The sequence below is a fragment of the Ammodytes marinus genome (genome assembly GCF_949987685.1).
Source record: "Ammodytes marinus genome assembly, chromosome: 13".
NCBI lineage: Eukaryota > Metazoa > Chordata > Actinopteri > Uranoscopiformes > Ammodytidae > Ammodytes > Ammodytes marinus.
Genome location: NC_137217.1, coordinates 12,423,221 through 12,442,813, shown reverse-complemented (window position 1 = coordinate 12,442,813; position 19,593 = coordinate 12,423,221). Strand labels below are relative to the sequence as shown.

At 39.9% G+C, this 19,593-nt stretch overlaps 1 protein-coding gene across 1 annotated transcript in view; it reads left to right on the top strand.

Annotated features, from left to right (window-relative positions):
- Positions 1-14,525, top strand: part of ddc (dopa decarboxylase) — a gene marked incomplete at its 3' end in the record, with an annotated part of 16,534 nt that extends 2,009 nt beyond the window's left edge. Inside the window, exons 3-14 of the mRNA XM_080038796.1 lie at positions 489-602; positions 735-854; positions 3,036-3,170; positions 4,869-5,012; positions 5,593-5,659; positions 5,975-6,069; positions 7,516-7,583; positions 10,055-10,131; positions 11,431-11,450; positions 11,562-11,660; positions 13,622-13,723; positions 14,325-14,525. Coding sequence (XP_079894922.1) covers positions 489-602; positions 735-854; positions 3,036-3,170; positions 4,869-5,012; positions 5,593-5,659; positions 5,975-6,069; positions 7,516-7,583; positions 10,055-10,131; positions 11,431-11,450; positions 11,562-11,660; positions 13,622-13,723; positions 14,325-14,525 — 1,242 coding nt within the window. The remainder of the gene's footprint in view (positions 1-488; positions 603-734; positions 855-3,035; positions 3,171-4,868; positions 5,013-5,592; positions 5,660-5,974; positions 6,070-7,515; positions 7,584-10,054; positions 10,132-11,430; positions 11,451-11,561; positions 11,661-13,621; positions 13,724-14,324) is intronic.
- Between the last annotated feature and the right edge of the window lie 5,068 nt (positions 14,526-19,593).

Below are 19,593 nucleotides of genomic sequence, written 5' to 3'. Positions count from 1 at the left end.
ACACACACACACACACACACACACACACACAGACCATCCAAACAACACAGAAGGCGACAAACAGCGGCACAAAAACAAACACTTTCAGCCCAGCTAAAAAGACAGCAGCTCACAACATTTCCAACACCCATCATGCCATTGACACAATAAAAAGTTACAAACATACCAGCCACATGGAAGGCAATACACAGTCAACACATTTCATGTCACATCTCACAACAGCAGCACAGCACATAGAAGAATAACAGAGAGGTGTAGCATGTGGAATACACAGAAGGAAAACAGCACACATAATTACTTTTCTTTCCTAAATAATTTCCAGTAGTGCTAGACAACCTGTTACACCATAAATTGCTGGCTTGATATAATTAAAAATTAGCATTGTTCACTAATTACATGGTAAACAATACTTTTGGCAAACTCATCAAGAAATAGGGTAGCTCTTGTTTTCAAATTAAGTATCTGCATGGTTTTATCTTTTTTTCCAGATCACCCACTGGCACAGCCCAAACTTCTTTGCCTACTATGCATCTGCCTCCTCTTACCCTGCCATGTTGGCTGACATGCTGTGTGGTGCCATCGGCTGTATTGGATTTTCCTGGGTAACAAACACTGGACTATGTCGCTGTATCTGACTCAATATTTCAAGATCGTCTTTTTAAGTTTAGTTCATATGTATATGCCAACGCGGAACATTAAAGATCTGCATGTGTATGTTGGATGCGTGTTTTCAGGCTGCCAGCCCAGCCTGTACAGAGCTGGAGACGGTGATGTTAGATTGGCTGGGGAAGATGCTGACACTGCCTGAGCAGTTCATAGCAGGGACTGATGGCCTTGGAGGGGGTGTCATTCAGGTAAGGGTCCTTTGTCCGTATTTGTCTCTGTTTACTCCACCTGTGCAACAATGTTCTCAGGCAGACCAGGGAGTCGAACCAACTTCTGCTCTTGTATATACTCACATGTGTTAAGCCAAGTCAAAGGCTTATAAACATGTGACTTTTTTTGCTGTTGTAAATCCTTTCACAACTTTACTTGCCAGTTTGACATTCAGAAAAAGGAAGACGTTTAGACGCATTCACACAACTGACTGCAGCTGAACCCATATTCAAATAACAATTTGTCTATTGATTTGTAGTGAAGTGTCTTTCTCCGTGTCTTGTTCACAACACCTGAAAATTGGCTGGAGATTGCCTTTTAATATGTCATCCACCAGGAGACAGAGATGAAGTTGACGGTGGATTGTTTCGTGTGGCGAAGGGCTAAGCATTAGTTTAGTGTGCCATTGACAGACACACAGAAGCAGCAGCAGAGGATCTATATATGTGTGTGTGTGTGTGTGTGTGTGTGTGTGTGTGTGTGTGTGTGTGTGTGTGTGTGTGTGTGTGTGTGTGTGTGTGTGTGTGTGTGTGTGTGTGTGTGTGTGTGTGTGTGTGTGTGTGTGTGTGTGTGTGTATGTGTGTGTGTTCTTTCGGGATGGTGAGTAGTGCATGAGAGCATGAGAGTGCAATCTGATGACAGATCATTTCATGCCTCTTCTATTGTGACCACCTGAGTGTGAGGGTGTGTTTATGTGTTTGTGTACGTGCTCATTTGGTTTTTCGTTGATTTTTTTTTCTGTCTCTCCTTTTTAAGTGTAGCTTACCAGCTCACTATGGCAACGAAGGGGGCTCTTCTCAGTGCAGCAGTGCTAATGAGTGTTGAGACAGCACATTGGAAGCATATTATTATAAACATTATAGCAACACAAAAGGGAAATGGGATGGTTTCAAAAGACCCTCTGGTGACCTTAGATTTCCGTTTTGTGTGAGTCATTAGACTTTGGTGGCAGAACAATTCAGTTGTCCTACGATTAAAATAAATTTAAAATTACAATTGTTTGCACATTCTAATGAACTAAATGAGTTCATTAGATTCATTTTAAAATAGTGTGTGATTATTCAGTTGTTAAAGACACAAACTAGAGTTTTCTTTTCCACACATCTGTCGTAGCTGTCGAACAGCACTTCCCACCTTTAAACATAAATTGTGCAATTTTTTATTTTCAGTTGATAAGGGGGAACATTTGCAACAGGTAAAATGACTGCTCAGTTACATTTGAAAGGTAGGATTAGAGGCTAATATATATGGGTACATGGTATGCTCACGAATATATCTCAGGGTAGTGCTTAATGTACTTTGTAAGCAGGAAAATGAATGACAGGAAGTGTACTTGGGTAAGCTTTGCAGTTGTTTGCAGGATGTTTGCTTTTCTTTGTTCAGTTTATTTGAGCTAGTTTGATGGATTGGTTGATTGATTGATCCATCCTGTGTCCATCACCTCTTACAAGGCTGGCTTAATTTTACCCTACCTCTGCATTTGTTTCAACACAAATTACATATCCTATATTTGCCTTGTTGTTTGGTGAAAGAGATGTGCTTATTGATTGAATGATTTGACAATTCAATTGATTTTCCCGTGGTAATCTCCGCAGATCCCTCAGACGCCACACTTCTCTTTATTATGTGGCCTCAAACGATACATGCAGTATCAGGCTGGCTTGATGATGACTCAAGACACAGTTTCTAAATTCAGTCATTTTTTTCTCCTTGAATGCCGACACAGAGGTGTCATAGTGTTCACTTCAAGGGGAATATCTAATATATCTAACTGCACATAGTACATGTTCAGCTCTGTGGGTTTATGTGTGTTTTTTTATTACAAAGTGTGGGTGTAATTATACATGCAATTATATGAAGACAACAGGCCTGCAATAAACCAAAACCAAAAACAGAAAAGCTTATAGTAGTATCCTATCACGTTTAAAGTGTATCACTAAAAAATGTGCTATTGACATGCACATTTAAATAGGAAGTATAGACACCATACTGTTTTAATAGTAGTGGTGACGGCTGGTAGCTGAAACTGCACTGTTCCCACAGGTCAACACGTCAAATACTTCATGTATTTGATTTTTGCTTTCGTTAATACTGGTTGTATTCACATTTGATACAGTGGGGCAGCATTGCTTTACAAGTTCCCTCATATTTTTCAACAGGGCACCGCCAGTGAGGCCACCCTGATGTCCTTGCTCGCTGCCCGCTGCAAAGCAGTCTGCCGCATCCACACTTCAAACCCAGACCAATCTGAGGCCGAAATCTTCTCCAAACTGGTGGCGTACACCTCTGAGCAGGTCAGCACAAAAATACATTTCAAATCTTGCTCATGTCCTGTTTATTGTTGAGGCTTAGCTAACTTTGATTCGTTTAATTGCAACCAAATTTCACAAAAAGTTTTGTTGAAAATGTTCAGATATTAAAAATGTTGTTTAAAGGGGCCTACATCTATGCTTTACATTACACTTGACTGCGTGCCATGGGACGTAGGAAAGGTCTATACAAAGTTCAGTGATACCACAATGTCACCATAACATGTACTTATGACTTCATGTTTTACGACACTCGTTACTAAATAGCCAGTGCTGTAAAACAAAACACACTGCGGTGCATTCACAAATATGCTGACCTTACCAAACGGCGCTCCATGTGAACTCAGATCATCAAAGGTTACCTCGGTACCCTTGAAAGAGTTTTCCAGTGATTGACTGAGACAGAGGGTCAGTCAGGCAGTAGCTCTGATCAGGTTTAATAGCAGTCTGACTTTGTGATTGGGTTAGTGAGTCGCCTGAGGGCCACACAGACCTTTAGAGGCAGGGCAGTTTGTTGTGCTTTTTCTACTGAAGAACACTGCTCTGTTTGTCATGGTGGTGTTAAGTGAGGTAACAGGATTGGGCCCAGACCCAGGCAGTTGAGGCAACAGCAGGTTGAATGAATGAGTGATGTATAATGAAATAAATCTTAGAGGCCGGTATAGGTTGGTAAATGACAAGGCAGGCGGTACAGGTCCAGGTACACTACAGGTTGATCAATCCCAAGGTTCTGGGGGACTGTTCATCTTTGGAACAAAATCTGATGTTATGTTTTGCATAGCATTTGAGATTGTGTCCTCCCTTGCCCTGAACAAAGCAGACAATATTGCTTCCGTTTCTCCTGACACACAGCAACTGCCACGAAACGGACATGGCCACTGTAGCAGGTGAAACCGCTGTTACACGCTGCTTTATGCGCTGCTTACATGCCCTGTGATGAGGCTTGGGCTAGTCGCTAAAAGGGATGTTAGAGTGGCTGTCAAATGTTCCTTTAATCATGGTAACCAATTAGCTAACCCAGTCTCAGATAAAGGTTCAAAGATGCCCTCTTGACATAAACAATGCCATCTTTACAGTGGCCGAGGAGGCACTGTATTGTCTCTAGCACTACATCCACACGGTCATCGGCAGATAATACTTAATTAGCTGGGTCCATTTTGGTCAGTTCCTTCTATCAATGCTGCTGTTTGCAAAGCAACAAGGATTGGGAAGGTTGAATGAATGCGTAATTCAATGAAGGCAATGTTATAGGTTGGTAAATAGACAGCCAGGCAGGTACACAGTTATGTAATGTGTGACTCATAAGCAAATAAGAAACAGGTGAGGAGGTGGGCGATGCAGTCAGCTGAGGTAAATTTGGTAAAAGTAGATCTAAAATTCAACAACCCCGCAGACGGGAAACTACATCATCCCTCTTTTTTTCAGCATGTTTCAAATATACATCAAAAACATGCATAATATAGAAGAATTGGGTGTTGTAAGGTTTGACAGGAACACTATCCCCTGTAAACTGACAAATTGTAACAAATTAATTCATCATATGAAATCAATCGGTATCCTTTCATATGAAATTTGCTGTTCAACTCCAAATACTTTTTTTCTTCTGGCCTGAAGCAGGAGGGACTGTACGACTCCTATATTGTGTTTCTCCCAATGGTTGTACTGTATCTCTTTCCTCCTAAGGCTCATTCCTCAGTGGAGCGTGCTGCTCTCATTGGAGGAGTGATGATGAGGAAGGTTCCCACAGACGAGAGCTACGCTATCAGAGGGGACATGCTGAAGAAAATGGTGGAGGAGGACAAAGCCGCTGGACTCATTCCTTTCTATGTACGTAAAGACCGCACCTATCACCCAACTTGGCACAGAGCTAACACGTACAGTATAAACACATACAGCGACATCTCCAAAATTAGATGTTGTAAATCCTTCCTTCCATTGAATGACAGTCATCTGTCATCGGATTGAGATTTCCACACATATAAACCTTACAACCCCCTTATTAACTGCCACAATGATTCAATTTGTCTGTGCACCCCCTGAAGCTTCTGTTGAAGGATAACATTGTTTCTGGTGAACCTAATGTATGTCTATCTGGTTATGGCAATCACCCCGTCTCACCTGGACCTACAGATCACTATCAGTGAACAATATTCAGGAGGCTGTAAAGATCCAGCAGATCCATCATCTCTGTATATCTCATCTCGTTATATCCAAATTGATTTCCAGATATAGGTTGTACTAAAGATGTGTATCTGTATTTGTGAAAAAATATATATACAGTATGTTACAGTAGGTGCAATTACAAATTTTCTTTTATAAAATTATAAAAATAATTCAATCTGTCATTGTTGAGAAAAGAAGCAGGATGCCAAAGCAGTTAAGGGTGTTGAATGTTTGTGTCTTTCAGTTCTGTGGGACTCTCGGCACCACTCCATCATGTGCTTTTGATCCTATTGCCGAGCTGGGGCCTTTCTGTGAGTCTGTCGCAACAGCACACATATAATTTTTTGTTTGTTTTACAACAGTCAAAAGATTCTAAAGCCTGGTTGGCTCTGTTAGCTTTAAAGCACACATTAGGATAATAAGGAACAGGATGTTTAGAAAGGAAATCCAGATTAAGTATGGGAGTATGTGAAAAAAAAACTATTAGTATAAGTAAGTAAAAAAATTAAATAATAGTTTGCAATAGTTTGTATTTTATGTCCAGGTTATCAAATCTGGATTGACAAAAGTGATTATTTTCCAGATGTTGATAACCTCTGTTGATATCTGTGTATTGTCTGTTGCAGGTAATGGGGAAAATATCTGGATTCACGTTGATGCTGCATATGCTGGGAGTGCATTTATCTGTCCGGAATTTAGGCCTTTGTTAAATGGCGTTGAGGTGTGTACAACACAGTGCATGGACACTTTATATAATCAGAACACGGCAGTGTTTTGGCAACATCTTTATGACTAGTTTGCTCCAAGAATTCTAATTGCAAACATGACACACTGGGATTTTAATCTCGCTAATATCTGTAGCCTATGTGTAGGATGGATAAATGATGAGTGTGTATCCACTTGCATAGGTGTTGCTGCTGAATGACAAGATAACTGATTTCGGTTCAATTGGTTGTAAAATATCTCTCATACCATCTATGAAAGGACACAGTAGCCACACACTGATTACATCCAGCTGCTTTATTTCTGTTTGAAAAGGGCATAACGTTAATGTCAAGGAGGAAGCGTGTGAGAGTGAGTAATATGCCGAACAATCAACATCAGTGCAGCAACATCAATCTGCCTTTTGAGGCTGCCTAGGCAGCTGTGGCTCCCAAAGCTGTGCCGAGACGCAGAGATAAGGACAGAGTAATTTCCTGAGGCAGCGTTAGACCTTTATATATCACTGTTTATTAGACACACAAGTTTAAAGAATGTTGGTGGGGAGACAAACCGACTCGACTCTTAAAGGACCAACTGTTGTTTCATATTTTCTCCAATTACCGATAGCTGTAAATGTAGCTGTTGGATAGGTAGAGTAAAACATTTTTCCAAACACTTTTCTCTGTATTTTAGGTTTCTTGGTATTTCAAATGCAATGTGAATTTAAGATACCTCTTTAAGGAAGTGGAGAAGGGATTACAAGTCCACAAACTTATTTAAACCACACAGAATTATTTGTCAAAGCGTAAAACTATGAAACATTATGAGATCAATGGGAATTATGGACAAGGAAATGACGTAAGAAGCCAATCTTTTTAGGCTGAGGGTGCAGCCCTGCTGGAGGGGATGGTTGCTAGGATATGAGTGATGGGTGAGCTGGCAACCAGCCCCCTTTGAATCAGTCAGCATGGCAACTGCAAGGAGTCTGTCTCATATTGTCTCTCTATGCGTTATTGCATTTATGGTGGTAGAGAAAAGGATATTACAAAAGATAACAAACAAAAAGATGGCGACAGATTAGAAAATGTTTGTCTCTCTTTGAATAAAGAAGGCCGGGAAAGGGTTATTTTCCTTGTGCCTTGCAAGCTGTTGGCTGGATGTTCCTCTTTTGCATTTCAAATAAATTGTGCCTGCATGCTTCAGTCTAGATAATGCTCTTGGTGAAAAGGTTGTCTCTGTCATTTGTTAGCATTCGTAAACAAATGTGTATTAGGGTGATTTCCAACAAACTCATTTTTAATCATTTATAATACAAAATGAACAAAGCAGCAGTATGCACATCTTACTAAAACCTACTGATATTAAATAAAAGTATTAATGGTTTGTGCTATGGTTTGTTATTTTATATCCGCCATTCCATTGAGACATCAATGTGGCTTCATCATTTTTTTTTCTTCTCTTGAAGTTTGCAGACTCATTCAACTTCAACCCACACAAATGGCTTTTAGTCAACTTTGACTGCTCTGCAATGTGGTGAGTTGCTTCATTTTCAGCATCCAACATAACCAATACCTTGTAGCCTACATTATTGCTGCGGATACACGGAGAACGTTGATATACTATGTGATACAAAGATCACCTGTGTAATAAATGGAGAGTCTTTAAGGCTTTTCAAAGCATTTGGCAACGTTTGTATTTTGCAATATTTCAGAATAATTCCACGGATTAACCTCAGAGTGACTCATGGTCCCATAACGAAACACTCTATAAATAAAGGATATTGATATTGATTCTATAGTGCCATCACCAAATTGATATCCATCAACACCTGGATCATTTGCACAGTAAAAATAGAACTACGCCTTCCATCTGCCCCTTCTGTCAGCAGCAAACAAAACGAGACATGCTCTGCACAAGATGGAAACAACACAGGGGTTTCAAACCCTGTCATTTGGTCAGAGAAAGAGGTTCTTAAACCCTTTTCCATCACCTCTAGCCCAGTCTGTCACTACTGACATGATACCTGTTGCCATTAAGATATCCTTTATGGATTCTGTCTCATATTCTCATGACACCTTTTCATAGAGATGTAATGCAGTAGTAGTGAGATAGAATACACATACACTATACAGTCTGATCTAGAACAACATACAAGAAATATGGTGTGTTACAGTGTAGCAAATAAATAATGATATACAGTATCTCACAAAAGTGAGTACACCCCTCACATTTCTTCATGGGACAACACTAAAGAAATGACACTTCAGTGTACAGCTTGTATAACAGTGTTAATTTACTGTTCCCTCAAAATAACTCGACACACAGCCATTAATGTCAAAAGTGAGTACACCCCTAAGTGAAAATGTCCAAATTGCGCCCAAAGTGCCAATATTTTGTGTGGCCACCATTATTTTCCAGCACTGCCTTAACCCTCTTGGGCATGGAGTTCACCAGAGCTTCATAGGTTGCCACTGTAATCTTCTTCCACTCATTCATGACGACATCACGGAGCTGGTGGATATTAGAGACCTTGCACTCCTCCACCTCCTGTTTGAGAATGCCCCACAGATGCTCAATAGGGTTTAGGTCTGGAGACATACTTGGCCAGTCCATCATCTGTACCCTCAGCTTCTGTAGCAAGGCAATGGTCATCTTGGAGGTGTGTTTGGGGTTGTTATTATGTTGCAATACTGCCCTGCAGCCCAGTTTACGAAGGTTGAGTGCACTTGCTCAGGGTCATATCCAGAGGTTGGCTTTGGAAAATAGACCTATGAATACTGCCAGCATTGCTGCATGTCTTGAAGGGGTGGGGGGGTCAACCTGTCAGTGCTCAGACCATACGCCGCACTCTGCATCATACTGGTCTGCATGGCTGTCGTCCCAGAAGGAAGCCTCTTCTAAAGATGATGCAAAAGAAAGCCCGCAAACAGTTTGCTGAAGACAAGCAGCCTAAGGACATGGATTACTGCAACCATGTCCTGTGGTCTGATTAGACCAAGATAAACTTATTTGGTTCAGATGGTGTCAAGTGTATGGGGCGGCAACCAGGTGAGGAGTACAAAGAAAAGTGTGTCTTGCCTATAGTCAAGCATGGTGGTTGGAGTGTCATGGTCTGGGGCTGCATGAATGCTGCCAGCACTGGGGAACTACAGTTCCCTGAATGCCAACATGTACTGTGCCATACTGAAGCAGAGCATGATCCCCTCCCTTTGGAAACTGGGCCGCGGGCAGTATTGCAACATGATAACGACCCCTAACACACCTCCAAACGACCACTGCCTTGCTAAAAAAGCTGAGGGTAAAGGTGATGGACTGGCCAAGCATGTCTCCAGACCTAAACCTTATTGAGCATATTTGGGGCATCCTCAAACGGAAGATAGAGAAGCGCAAGGTCTCTAATATCCACAAGCTCCTTGATGTCGTCATGAATGACTGGAAGAGGATTCCAGTGGCAACCTGTGAAGCTCTGGTGAACTCCACGCCCAAGAGGGTTAAGGCAGTGCTGGAAAAATATAGTGGCCACACAAAATATTAACACTTTGGGCCCAATTTGGACATTTTCACCAAGGGGTGTACTTTTGTTGCCTCACTTTTGTTGCCAGCACCTTAGACATTAATGGCTGTGTGTTGAGTTATTTTGAGGGGACAGTAAATGTACACTGTTATACAAGCTGTACACTGACTACTTTACATTGTATCAAAGTGTCATTTCTTCAGTGTTGTCCCATGAAAAGATATAATGAAATATTTGAATAAATGTGAGGGGTGTACTCACTTTTGTGAGATACTGTATTAACACAAGGGGGGCCCTAAACTACCATTAACCATATTGTTTTGTAAGTGTGTTAACTCTACATTAAATAATTATTTAATTATTATCATGTTTGACATAGCAAAAACAACGTAAGTATAACAGTGTAATTTCTTTTTTGCAAGATTAAGTAGTCCGGTAATACAGTATTTGGTGAAAATATTTGTTTTTGCTTGTCAACACTTATCAACAGGGTTAGGAGGAGACAGGACATCATTGGAGCCTTCAAGGTGGAACCATTCTACCTGAAACATGAAAACCAGGAGTCAGGTAAAGTCATTTTCTCTTTAATATATTTTATGTATTTTATGTTATCAACTATTAATTTGAGTCATTAGTGATAACAGATGAGGTCAGATGAACATTGGGGTGTTATGCATAACACAATGACATCAGCAGACAGTTTCAACCTTGTTTACTGTTGTTATTGTGAGAAAGGTGGTTAATGTGCTTATTCTAGACAAAATGAACACATTTCCTATTCATCAAAAACTGCTGAAGCGTCACACCAACGACTTCAAATGCAGTGAAGGGTGGCCTAGACCAGATAAACACAGGCATGAGGATACATGTGTGACAGCCAGACCGTGTGGTGTTGCACATGTTTGTCAGGACCAATCTGGGCTTTAGACCTTCAGAGGGAGGTGTTGGTGAAAGGTTTTAAAGTTTTAGGAGGTTTGGGTTAGTGTGTAATGTTGGCTCCTTGAAGCCAGCTTAATAACTTCACAATACATTTAAGATTAGTTACCCATATCTAGACATTTACACACTGCTGCTGCACTAACATTAGACTTAAGATTCCAAATCCCCATTATCTGATTGCCTGTGTATACTGTATGTAAAGTCAATGCAAGTCAATTGTATTTATAAAGCGCCAAATCACAGCAGAAACTTTTCATATAAAGGTCTATACGATGCTCTACGTGTCTGCTGCCGCTACTGCTGTGCGTTGGTTTTCATTCTCTATAAGCCTGCAGATGGAGTTGGATCTGCCCTATAATTTGTGCCATGGACAAAGACGAACTGCTGCCTCCCACCACAAAAGCCTTCACTCATACAATCTGGACTCAATCTAATTAGAGGTTATTAGCACCAGCTATCATGTGCCTCCATTATTTAGAGACGAGCTATCTGTGACCAATGGTCTGTGTGTGTGTGTGTGTGTGTGTGTGTGTGTGTGTGTGTGTGTGTGTGTGTGTGTGTGTGTGTGTGTGTGTGTGTGTGTGTGTACTGACAGTATTGTGATCAGTGATGTATTGAAGGTGGGCGCAATGAAAGCAACACTTTCGACATTCGAACAACTTCCAAAAATACTAATAATAATAATAATAATTGTTGATGCTAATAATGGTTAGTGTGGAACATTTGTTCAACTTTATCATTGCAAACTGTAGAATCTGTTTGTCTTTTGTTTTACAATTAGGAGAAATTTGACCTGTATCTGAATGACATTTGGTCAGGATCTAATATTATATATATATATATAAGTTGTGTACTTGAAATGTGCACAATTATAATGAGATGTGAGATTTTTTCTAACTGATTCCTGAACTGTTTTTCTTTCAACAGGCCTGGTCACAGATTATAGGGCAAGTTATATATTATTCATTCAGTTTCTACAATGTTGTGGACATTTAAATACCCTGGTTAATTTTTAGCCTGCAAATGTTAAAGCTACTCTTTCCTCCTCTTTAATGCAGCACTGGCAGATTCCACTGGGGAGAAGATTTCGCTCACTTAAGATGTGGTTTGTCTTCCGTATGTATGGGCTCACAGGCCTGCAGGCTCATATACGCAAGGTAGGAGACCAACCAAGGAGTCCACATGAGTCTTTGCTCTTAAATTCCTGGTTATAATTGTAATCATTCCCTGGCATTTAGATCATGTTTTGAATTATTACACATAACATAACCATCTACGTTGAATATATATATATATATATACAAAATCTATCTATATTATTATCTGAACACAATTATCACATAGTCTAAAAACTTTTTTTTAAAGCGACTTTTTTCAATGCATAATATGATTGTGGTAATTATGTTGTTTTATTTACATAACCCAAACCCTGACTTTCTCATGCTTTGATATCAATGACTAAAATATTAGCACAACAATACTGACATGAGTCAGCAATCTTCTTCCTCCCTGCTCATCCCCAGTCAATCACTCCTGAAAACGAAAAACACTTCTGGCAATCACATATGCCTGGTTCTTTATGGTAAATGCCATCCCCTTCCTCCCTCCCTCCCTCCCACGCCTTACCCGACCTAATCCTCCTTACTACTAAAGTCCCCTCTGTGCCTTCATCTCTGCCTCCATCAGCATATCCTGTCAATCATATAGGTCTGGTCTCTATCTTCTTTTTATAGCAACATTTCTTCTCAATGCCCTCACCCCTGCCTGCCTGTCTCTCACCATAATATTCCTCTTCCTCCCCTCCAGTCCACTCTGTCAATCAAATGAGCCTGTTTTGTGTTTACTTTCCACTTGAAAAGAAGAGGCAGCAGACGCAGCACTGAGCCCTGCAGCAATAACCCATGACACACTACTCACACTACTCTGATGTACATCTGTCCTCTGCATTAGATAGAGCAGTTTGAGCTGTGCTTTTGGTCTTTGGTAAAGCTAAACATTGTAGTCAGACAATATGTTCAAATGGAAATACACTATGTGTCATGTGCTATGTTGTTCTTTTTTTTGTTTCTATAAAACCTTGATGAATTATCCCCCACAAGTAAGAAGTTGTAAAATGAAGGATTGTAATGGCAAAAGCATGTAGAAAATGAGTCGTGCCTCATAGCTTACAGTAATTAGCAAAACGGACAATGGGGTCATTATAGTATATTAGCTTGTAAACACTTCTGAGTGATGGTGAATTACTGGCTGGGAATGAGGAAACAAGGTGGTGGTCAACCAGTTGGTCATTTAGGTCAGTGTATAAGGCGGGAAAAGTGACCCATATAAATGTGAATAAATGCATGTTGGCACATTTTGCAGACTCACCGTGCGTTCAGTGTCTCAACAGGCTTTCTTTGATCATAAGTGGATACATATTGTTGGCGGTTTGGAACGTATGATCGTACAGTGCCATTAGAATATGATTGCGAAGAAGAGAAATAACATTTCCAGGGAGCAGCTTTTTCATTCTGACGATTTCATGGTTACTGTGAGACCTAATTTACTTTGGTTGAAATGAGCCTCCTAGGCAGTGCCTCCTACCGGGATGTGTACTATCCCTCAGCATGCCGTTTGGATCAAAGACGTCAAAGATAGTTACAGATGGTTACATTTGGTCCACAGTACGGTGCTACACTGCTGGGTTAAAGGAAAGAGGTACAGACTGCACTCAGGGGTACAGGTTGTCTGATCTGAGAGCACTGTGCCGTGTAATGATGCTGCACTGCCATCTAGTGAAAACCATTGAAATTGCCTTCAGTGATTTTACTTGGTTGAGACTAAAGTTGTTCAATTGCCGAGGTAGATCATATTTAAGGAACAGGCCACTGTTGACATTTCTTCCAGCAGATAATCTATTAAATTGTATATAGGCTGTAGTAGGTTAAGTTCATATTAACTGTGCCCTTTAACTTGCCTTTTACATTTTCGATGCAGTTTCTTTAAGGGTACATTAGACATTACTGAAGATCTCTGCAGACTAATGAAAACAAGTGGTCATTAAGTATATCATTGGGAACATTTTACCATCACTGCATGAGGCTTAGCACATCTGATAATGTATATATTCTCTTCATAGCAAGTGAACTTGGCCAAAGAGTTTGAGAGTCTGGTACGAGCAGACCAAAGGTTTGAGATCTGCGCCGAGGTCATCCTGGGACTGGTCTGCTTCAGGCTTAAGGTAACAACATCCCACATCATAGAATACTATGACCTGATTCATTCAGCATGTTCCTTTATGTAATTGCCTTAACACCTTAAACCCATTTCATACACACTTTTGATAGATCAGAGTAGAGACTTACGCAGACATCTGGAACACCAAGAGAGAATTCTTTGTTCAATTGTTGTTTTCATTTGTAGAGGGAAAACTGAGGTATTTAAGTTATACAAATATTTGTTGAATACGTCGTATCAGAAAGTGAGGTGACATACAAAACCTGTCTATATTGTGCTGGTCTAGTATTTATGGCACCGTTATCTACCCTTCAAATGGCTAAAAAGCATATAAATCTAACTGACATCATGAAGCGCTGGTGGTGTTTGTATAAAGTATAAACTGATTTGCATAAGATGTGACATATGGGGGGAAAATTGATAGTGTGAGTCATCTCCCCTTGTTCTATTCTACCTGAACACAGTTATCTGCACGTCAGCCACGATATGATCACAATGGAACATCTGCTCAATACATCTCTAAGTTAATAGGTCTCCTTATGTCAGGTAGCCAACATTATAAAAATGCAACATACGTGAGCCATATTTCTACGTCCTCCTCTTAGGGATCCAATGAGCTGAACCAGAACTTGCTGGCTAGGATCACCAAGAGCAGAGAGATCCACCTCGTGCCCTGCCAGCTCTCCGGCCGCTTCGTCCTGCGCTTTGCCATCTGTGCGCGCCCCACCGACTCACGTCACATCCAACAAGCATGGCGGCACATCACGCAGCTGACCTTTGAGCTATTGCAGGAGCCAAACCATTGACCAAAGTTGGGACTGAAATGATAAGCTTCAAGTTGCAGATTATCATTTCATAAAGGGAATAATAAACACTGATGTGTTTCCGTCTTAAGTCCAGTTGTCCAGTCTACTAAGTAGTGGTTATTTATCATTTGGCTGATCTTTTTGATTTTGCAAATCAATGTATGTGAAAATATGTCATTGCACATCTACAAAAACCCAAAGGCACATATTAATGGAAAGGATGCAGGTCACAAATGTTACATTTTCTATCTGCAACTTCTCACTTAATTGACTTAACAATGATCCCTTGCTGTTATCGTCCTCACTGCAACATACCCATCCCATCAGCAGACTTGTCTTTACTGGCTATGCTGCCTCACTTAATAAACCTTTGTTTGAGGTGAATTCAAGGTTTGGTTTGCCTGGTGAATGTTTTGAGTTCTGCAATGAATGTATTGCACATTGTGTGTGATTGTTGTAACTCATGTGTGGCTGCAATCTTTTGTTGGTGCTGCTGACACAGAAACAGCTTTTTATGTGTACGGTCAGGGATGGGCTTTAATTGAAATGAATGGGTTGTAATATTGTGAGAAGGGTTCATTCATCACATGACTAATTTGGCTCAATATTGTGGACGGCTTCAGAGAGTGTGTGAGGTTAAAGAGCCTTGCTGTTGGTGATCAGGTCTGACCCCTTTTACATTTATTTATGACCTCATTAGCAAACTTGCTTGTGTTTAATATGATAACAGCCAAGTTCCAATCTTTTTTATTTTTCTTAATCCTTATAAATGCATATTGTGTATTATGCCCAGAGGGCCAGTATTTCCAAAAAACTGTAGCAGAACAGAAGACAATCACTCTTTCACTGCATAGGAAAACTATATGTTTCTTATAATTAAGGTACGAACACACTGCACTCCGCGGCGCGGCGGTTAGCCGCGCGAATCGCAGGTTAATTTCCTCTGTCAGTCATGGTCAGTCGTCCCGAAGCGAGTGACGTCGGGAGGAGCTCAACGCTGATTGGCTATCGCGGCGCGGCCGGCGGCAAAAAGTTCCATATTCTCAACTTCTGCGGCGGCCGCGTGAACCGTGAACATTGACTTTCTATGTAAACTCGCTGCGCGGCGGTGTGCAGTGTGTGTTCGCACGATTGTACACCCTCAAAAAAACTGGGTTTGATATGAACCCGGCGTGGGTCAAAATAGCAAGGACACAATACTGGCTTACTCCAGTACCAATATATTGCTTTGCTTTAACAACGTTTTATTTTTCTATTATTGTTGGGTTATATTGGATCAAATTAACCCCATGTTTTTTTTATTGTTTGTCTATCAGGAATCTAGAATTCTTCACATTCCCAACATCAGTGTCTCATCATTTATGTTTAACTTTACGCCTCCAGGTTTTGAGACATATTCTCATGATGAACAAATATCACTATAAAAAGATCAGTCTCCACATATACTGTATCTTGTCATATATACATGGTTTGTTGTAGAACGCTGAACCCTCACCATTGTCTGCCATGATATATGTACTGTAAATCTTGGGTGTGAAATCACTAAATCCTTGTTGTTAATTCCTCTGATTGTGTCAAAGTCAGATGCTTGATCACATTGTTTTGTCCTTGGCTTGATGCTGCATGCAATGTTTATTGTAATAAAGTATATTGAAATCTGCATGTGTTTGGGTATATTTTAAATCCCATTTAAAAGTTAATAATAAATCAGGGTTGTATGTGTTTTTAATTGTGTCTTACATTAGATTAGGGGAATACACAAATCCAAGGGTTGGGGGAATTCTTGATGATGGGCCAAGCAATAGTGTAACATTTATTTTATCATTGAGCATTTGTCATTTTGCGTTTTTAATAACAATTCACCACGTAAACAGTATTAGGATGTAACATTTTAAAACATACTAAACTGGGAGAGACTGAATCTGAGCCCATGCACTCATAGGACTAAGGCCAGTTTTCTATAAATACAGATGAGGAGTCAGTATTAAGAGGTTAAATCTGAGTCACTGCAGTAAGTGTTAAGTGGTCCCTTTCACTCATATACAATATCAAATCTGAGAATCTTGGTATAATCTTTAAGCATAAGACTTTTGATCATCCTGTTACTAAGCCCATCAGATCTTCTGTTCTGCAGCTAGGAAACATTGCGAAAAATTTATGTATCATGTATTTGACTGATCTTAGACTATCAATTCAGGATTTCATTTTTCACATCTAGTTTATTGTTATTCAAGCTGTCTAGCTAACTTAAAGAGGACCTATGATACTTTTCGACTTTTATGACCTATAAACGTTGTTATAATGATTTATAGTCATGTTTAACCATACTACAGTATCAAATAATTACGTACATGCATTTCGACGTATTCCCTGCTGACCGTCTGGGGTGGCTATGCAGAGCACTAAAAACTATGGCAGCCGGTCGAGCCGAACTTGTTCAAATTTCCGGTATGTGTGAGTCACGCTGGGATCGTGTCTGTCATGTTTCCATGTATGGTAATGCTGCCGCTCAGGCAAGCTCCGGCTGCATGCCCCCACCTTCCTGGAAATTTTCTGAAATTTCCCGCTACTGGAAGGAAGGTAACCAATCACAACGGAGTGGGGTTTGCAGCAGGAGGGGGGGGGGGGGGGGCGGAGAAGCTCAAAACAGTGTGTAGAGAGCAGAGAGAGACTGCTGTGCTCGCTAGGAAGAGTGTCCCGAAAATCTACATAGTTTTTTGTGATGTGATTCATGTCAGGTTGCTCTATAGCAGTTTTTAACAAGAAATTAAGACCAGAAAAGTAGTATAATAGGATCTCTTTAAACAATTTACAACTGTTTCATAATGCAGCTGCCAGGCGATTAACTAGAACTTGTTGTCAGTACTACATCACCCTGCTCTCACATCCCTCCATTTGCTTCCTGTATGATTGAGTATAAACTGCAAGATCCTGTTGATAACATAATAATGTGTATGTGATACTATACAGTATATGGATGCACTGCATGAACATGCTCCAAGTTCATTACTGATTTCCTTGTACTTCATTCCCCTTTCGACTACTCCAGTCCTGTGTTCCAAGCTCCGAATGCAAAACAAAGGTTGATTCTGTCTTTTTTGTTTTAGCCCCAACCCATCTGATCATCTTACTCACTGTTAATGGTTTAAGCAGATACTGAACCAGTTTTTATTGAAAAGCTTTCTAATTGAAGTCCCTCCCTGTCTTGTATTTTTCTCTGTTTAGTTTGGTGTGTCTCTCCTTGTGTTTTGTATTATAGTGTATGTTTACTTTATCTGTTTAATCATTTATATTTCTGTGTGTTATTATACTATCTATGGTGTTTGCGCAGCACTTAAAAAGTGCTGTTTAAATAAAGCTTTACTTATTTATTTATTCATTTGATTCAAAAAGCTAAATTAAGATCATTCTGCAGGTTACTTTGCAGACAAGCAGGACCTCTCTAGTAATTAATGTGATCTGTGTAAAACATCTGAACTCAAATTGCTAGTTGTGTACCGTAAATGCCAGACAAAAAAAGGGTCATGTGGCCTGTCTCTTTAAACTAACCTCTAAAGTAGGATGATAGGACACGTGGGACATAAACATGCATTACAGAGGTCTTAGTTCACCTGCCGTATTGTACTTGGCCTGTATAACCTACATTAATAAAATATGCTTTTACTTCAGTTGATTTTTGAGTGAATTATCAGTTCTTAAATGCACACAGAGGGATAGCTGCAATGTAGAGAGAGAAAAATATCTGGTCAGGTCCTCTTTCACGAACGAACAGGTTTTATTTATTCATTTTTGAGCTGTGAAAAAAAAGTTTTTCAAGCAAATCATGTATTGCAGTTAACTATAACCACCTTCAATATGAAAGTTGATGTACAGATTTTGAGAAAAATGAAGCTAGTCAGCTCCATTGTCATAACTACCCAACTACAACTCGTTCAAAATGTGTCATTTTTTAAACATATTAAAACAAATTCCTATCGTTAGCTGCTCCTTTAATGCATTCTTATTGAGGGGGTCACTGACTATTAGCAAGTGCAATATAATGTTCATTTTCTGCACGGATTTTAAGGAAAATAAATCTAAAGTCAACTCTATCTCTATGTCATAACTTTCCAATAAAAAACAAATTCCTTTATAGATCAAACATGAGGGAATACGTGCCTTTACTTTAAACAAAAATCAATTCCAAATTATGCCTTTAAATAAGTAATTAGGCTAAAATATAAGTCAACTATATATTATTTTTCCTTTAGGTCTTTATGGTTTTTCCTATAATGTTTACTCAAAGTGTTAATCTGTTAACAGTTCACCTAACTCCTACTGCTAGTTCCATGTTGGTTCTTTTGTGAGACCATGTTGTTCTATTAGCCTATGCAGCCCACAACTGACTTATGATGTAGTCTAGGCCTAATACTTGCATGATCCATTCCAACTTCTGAGAATTTCTTTGGATGACAAAAGGCAGTGTTATGTTGAAAATTCAAGATGTTGGATGACTAGAGCAGAACTGGCAACACATGACTTTAATGTGTGTGTGTGTGTGTGTGTGTGTGTGTGTGTGTGTGTGTGTGTGTGTGTGTGTGTGTGTGTGTGTGTGTGTGTGTGTGTGTGTGTGTGTGTGTGTGTGTGTGTGTGTGTGTGTGTGTGTGTGTGTGTGTGTGTGTGGTGGGAGGGTAGAAAATGGTAAACCTGAAAATGTAAATCATTCACAATAATGTAGGTAATAAGGTTTTACATTATCCGAACAATTGTATTTTAATTGTTGTCTGGACATTTAATTAGCCTACTTAGCCTATATCATCTTGTGTTATTACAACATTGGGTTCTATTACATTTTTGATTGAGTTAAGTGTCCAAATGTATTACATTTTCAGGTGTAATTACATTATTGGGAAATTGTTAAATTATCATCGGGTGCTTCAAGCCTACTTTATGGCAGTAGGCTACAGTAGACTACAGTCTGTGGTTGAGCAGCTCTATCTTTCTCAGTGCTATGGTTCTGGCCTCGCGGGGACGCCCCCTGGCTGATCTGCGCGTGCTGACTGGAAGCACATGACCAGGCGTGTTTACA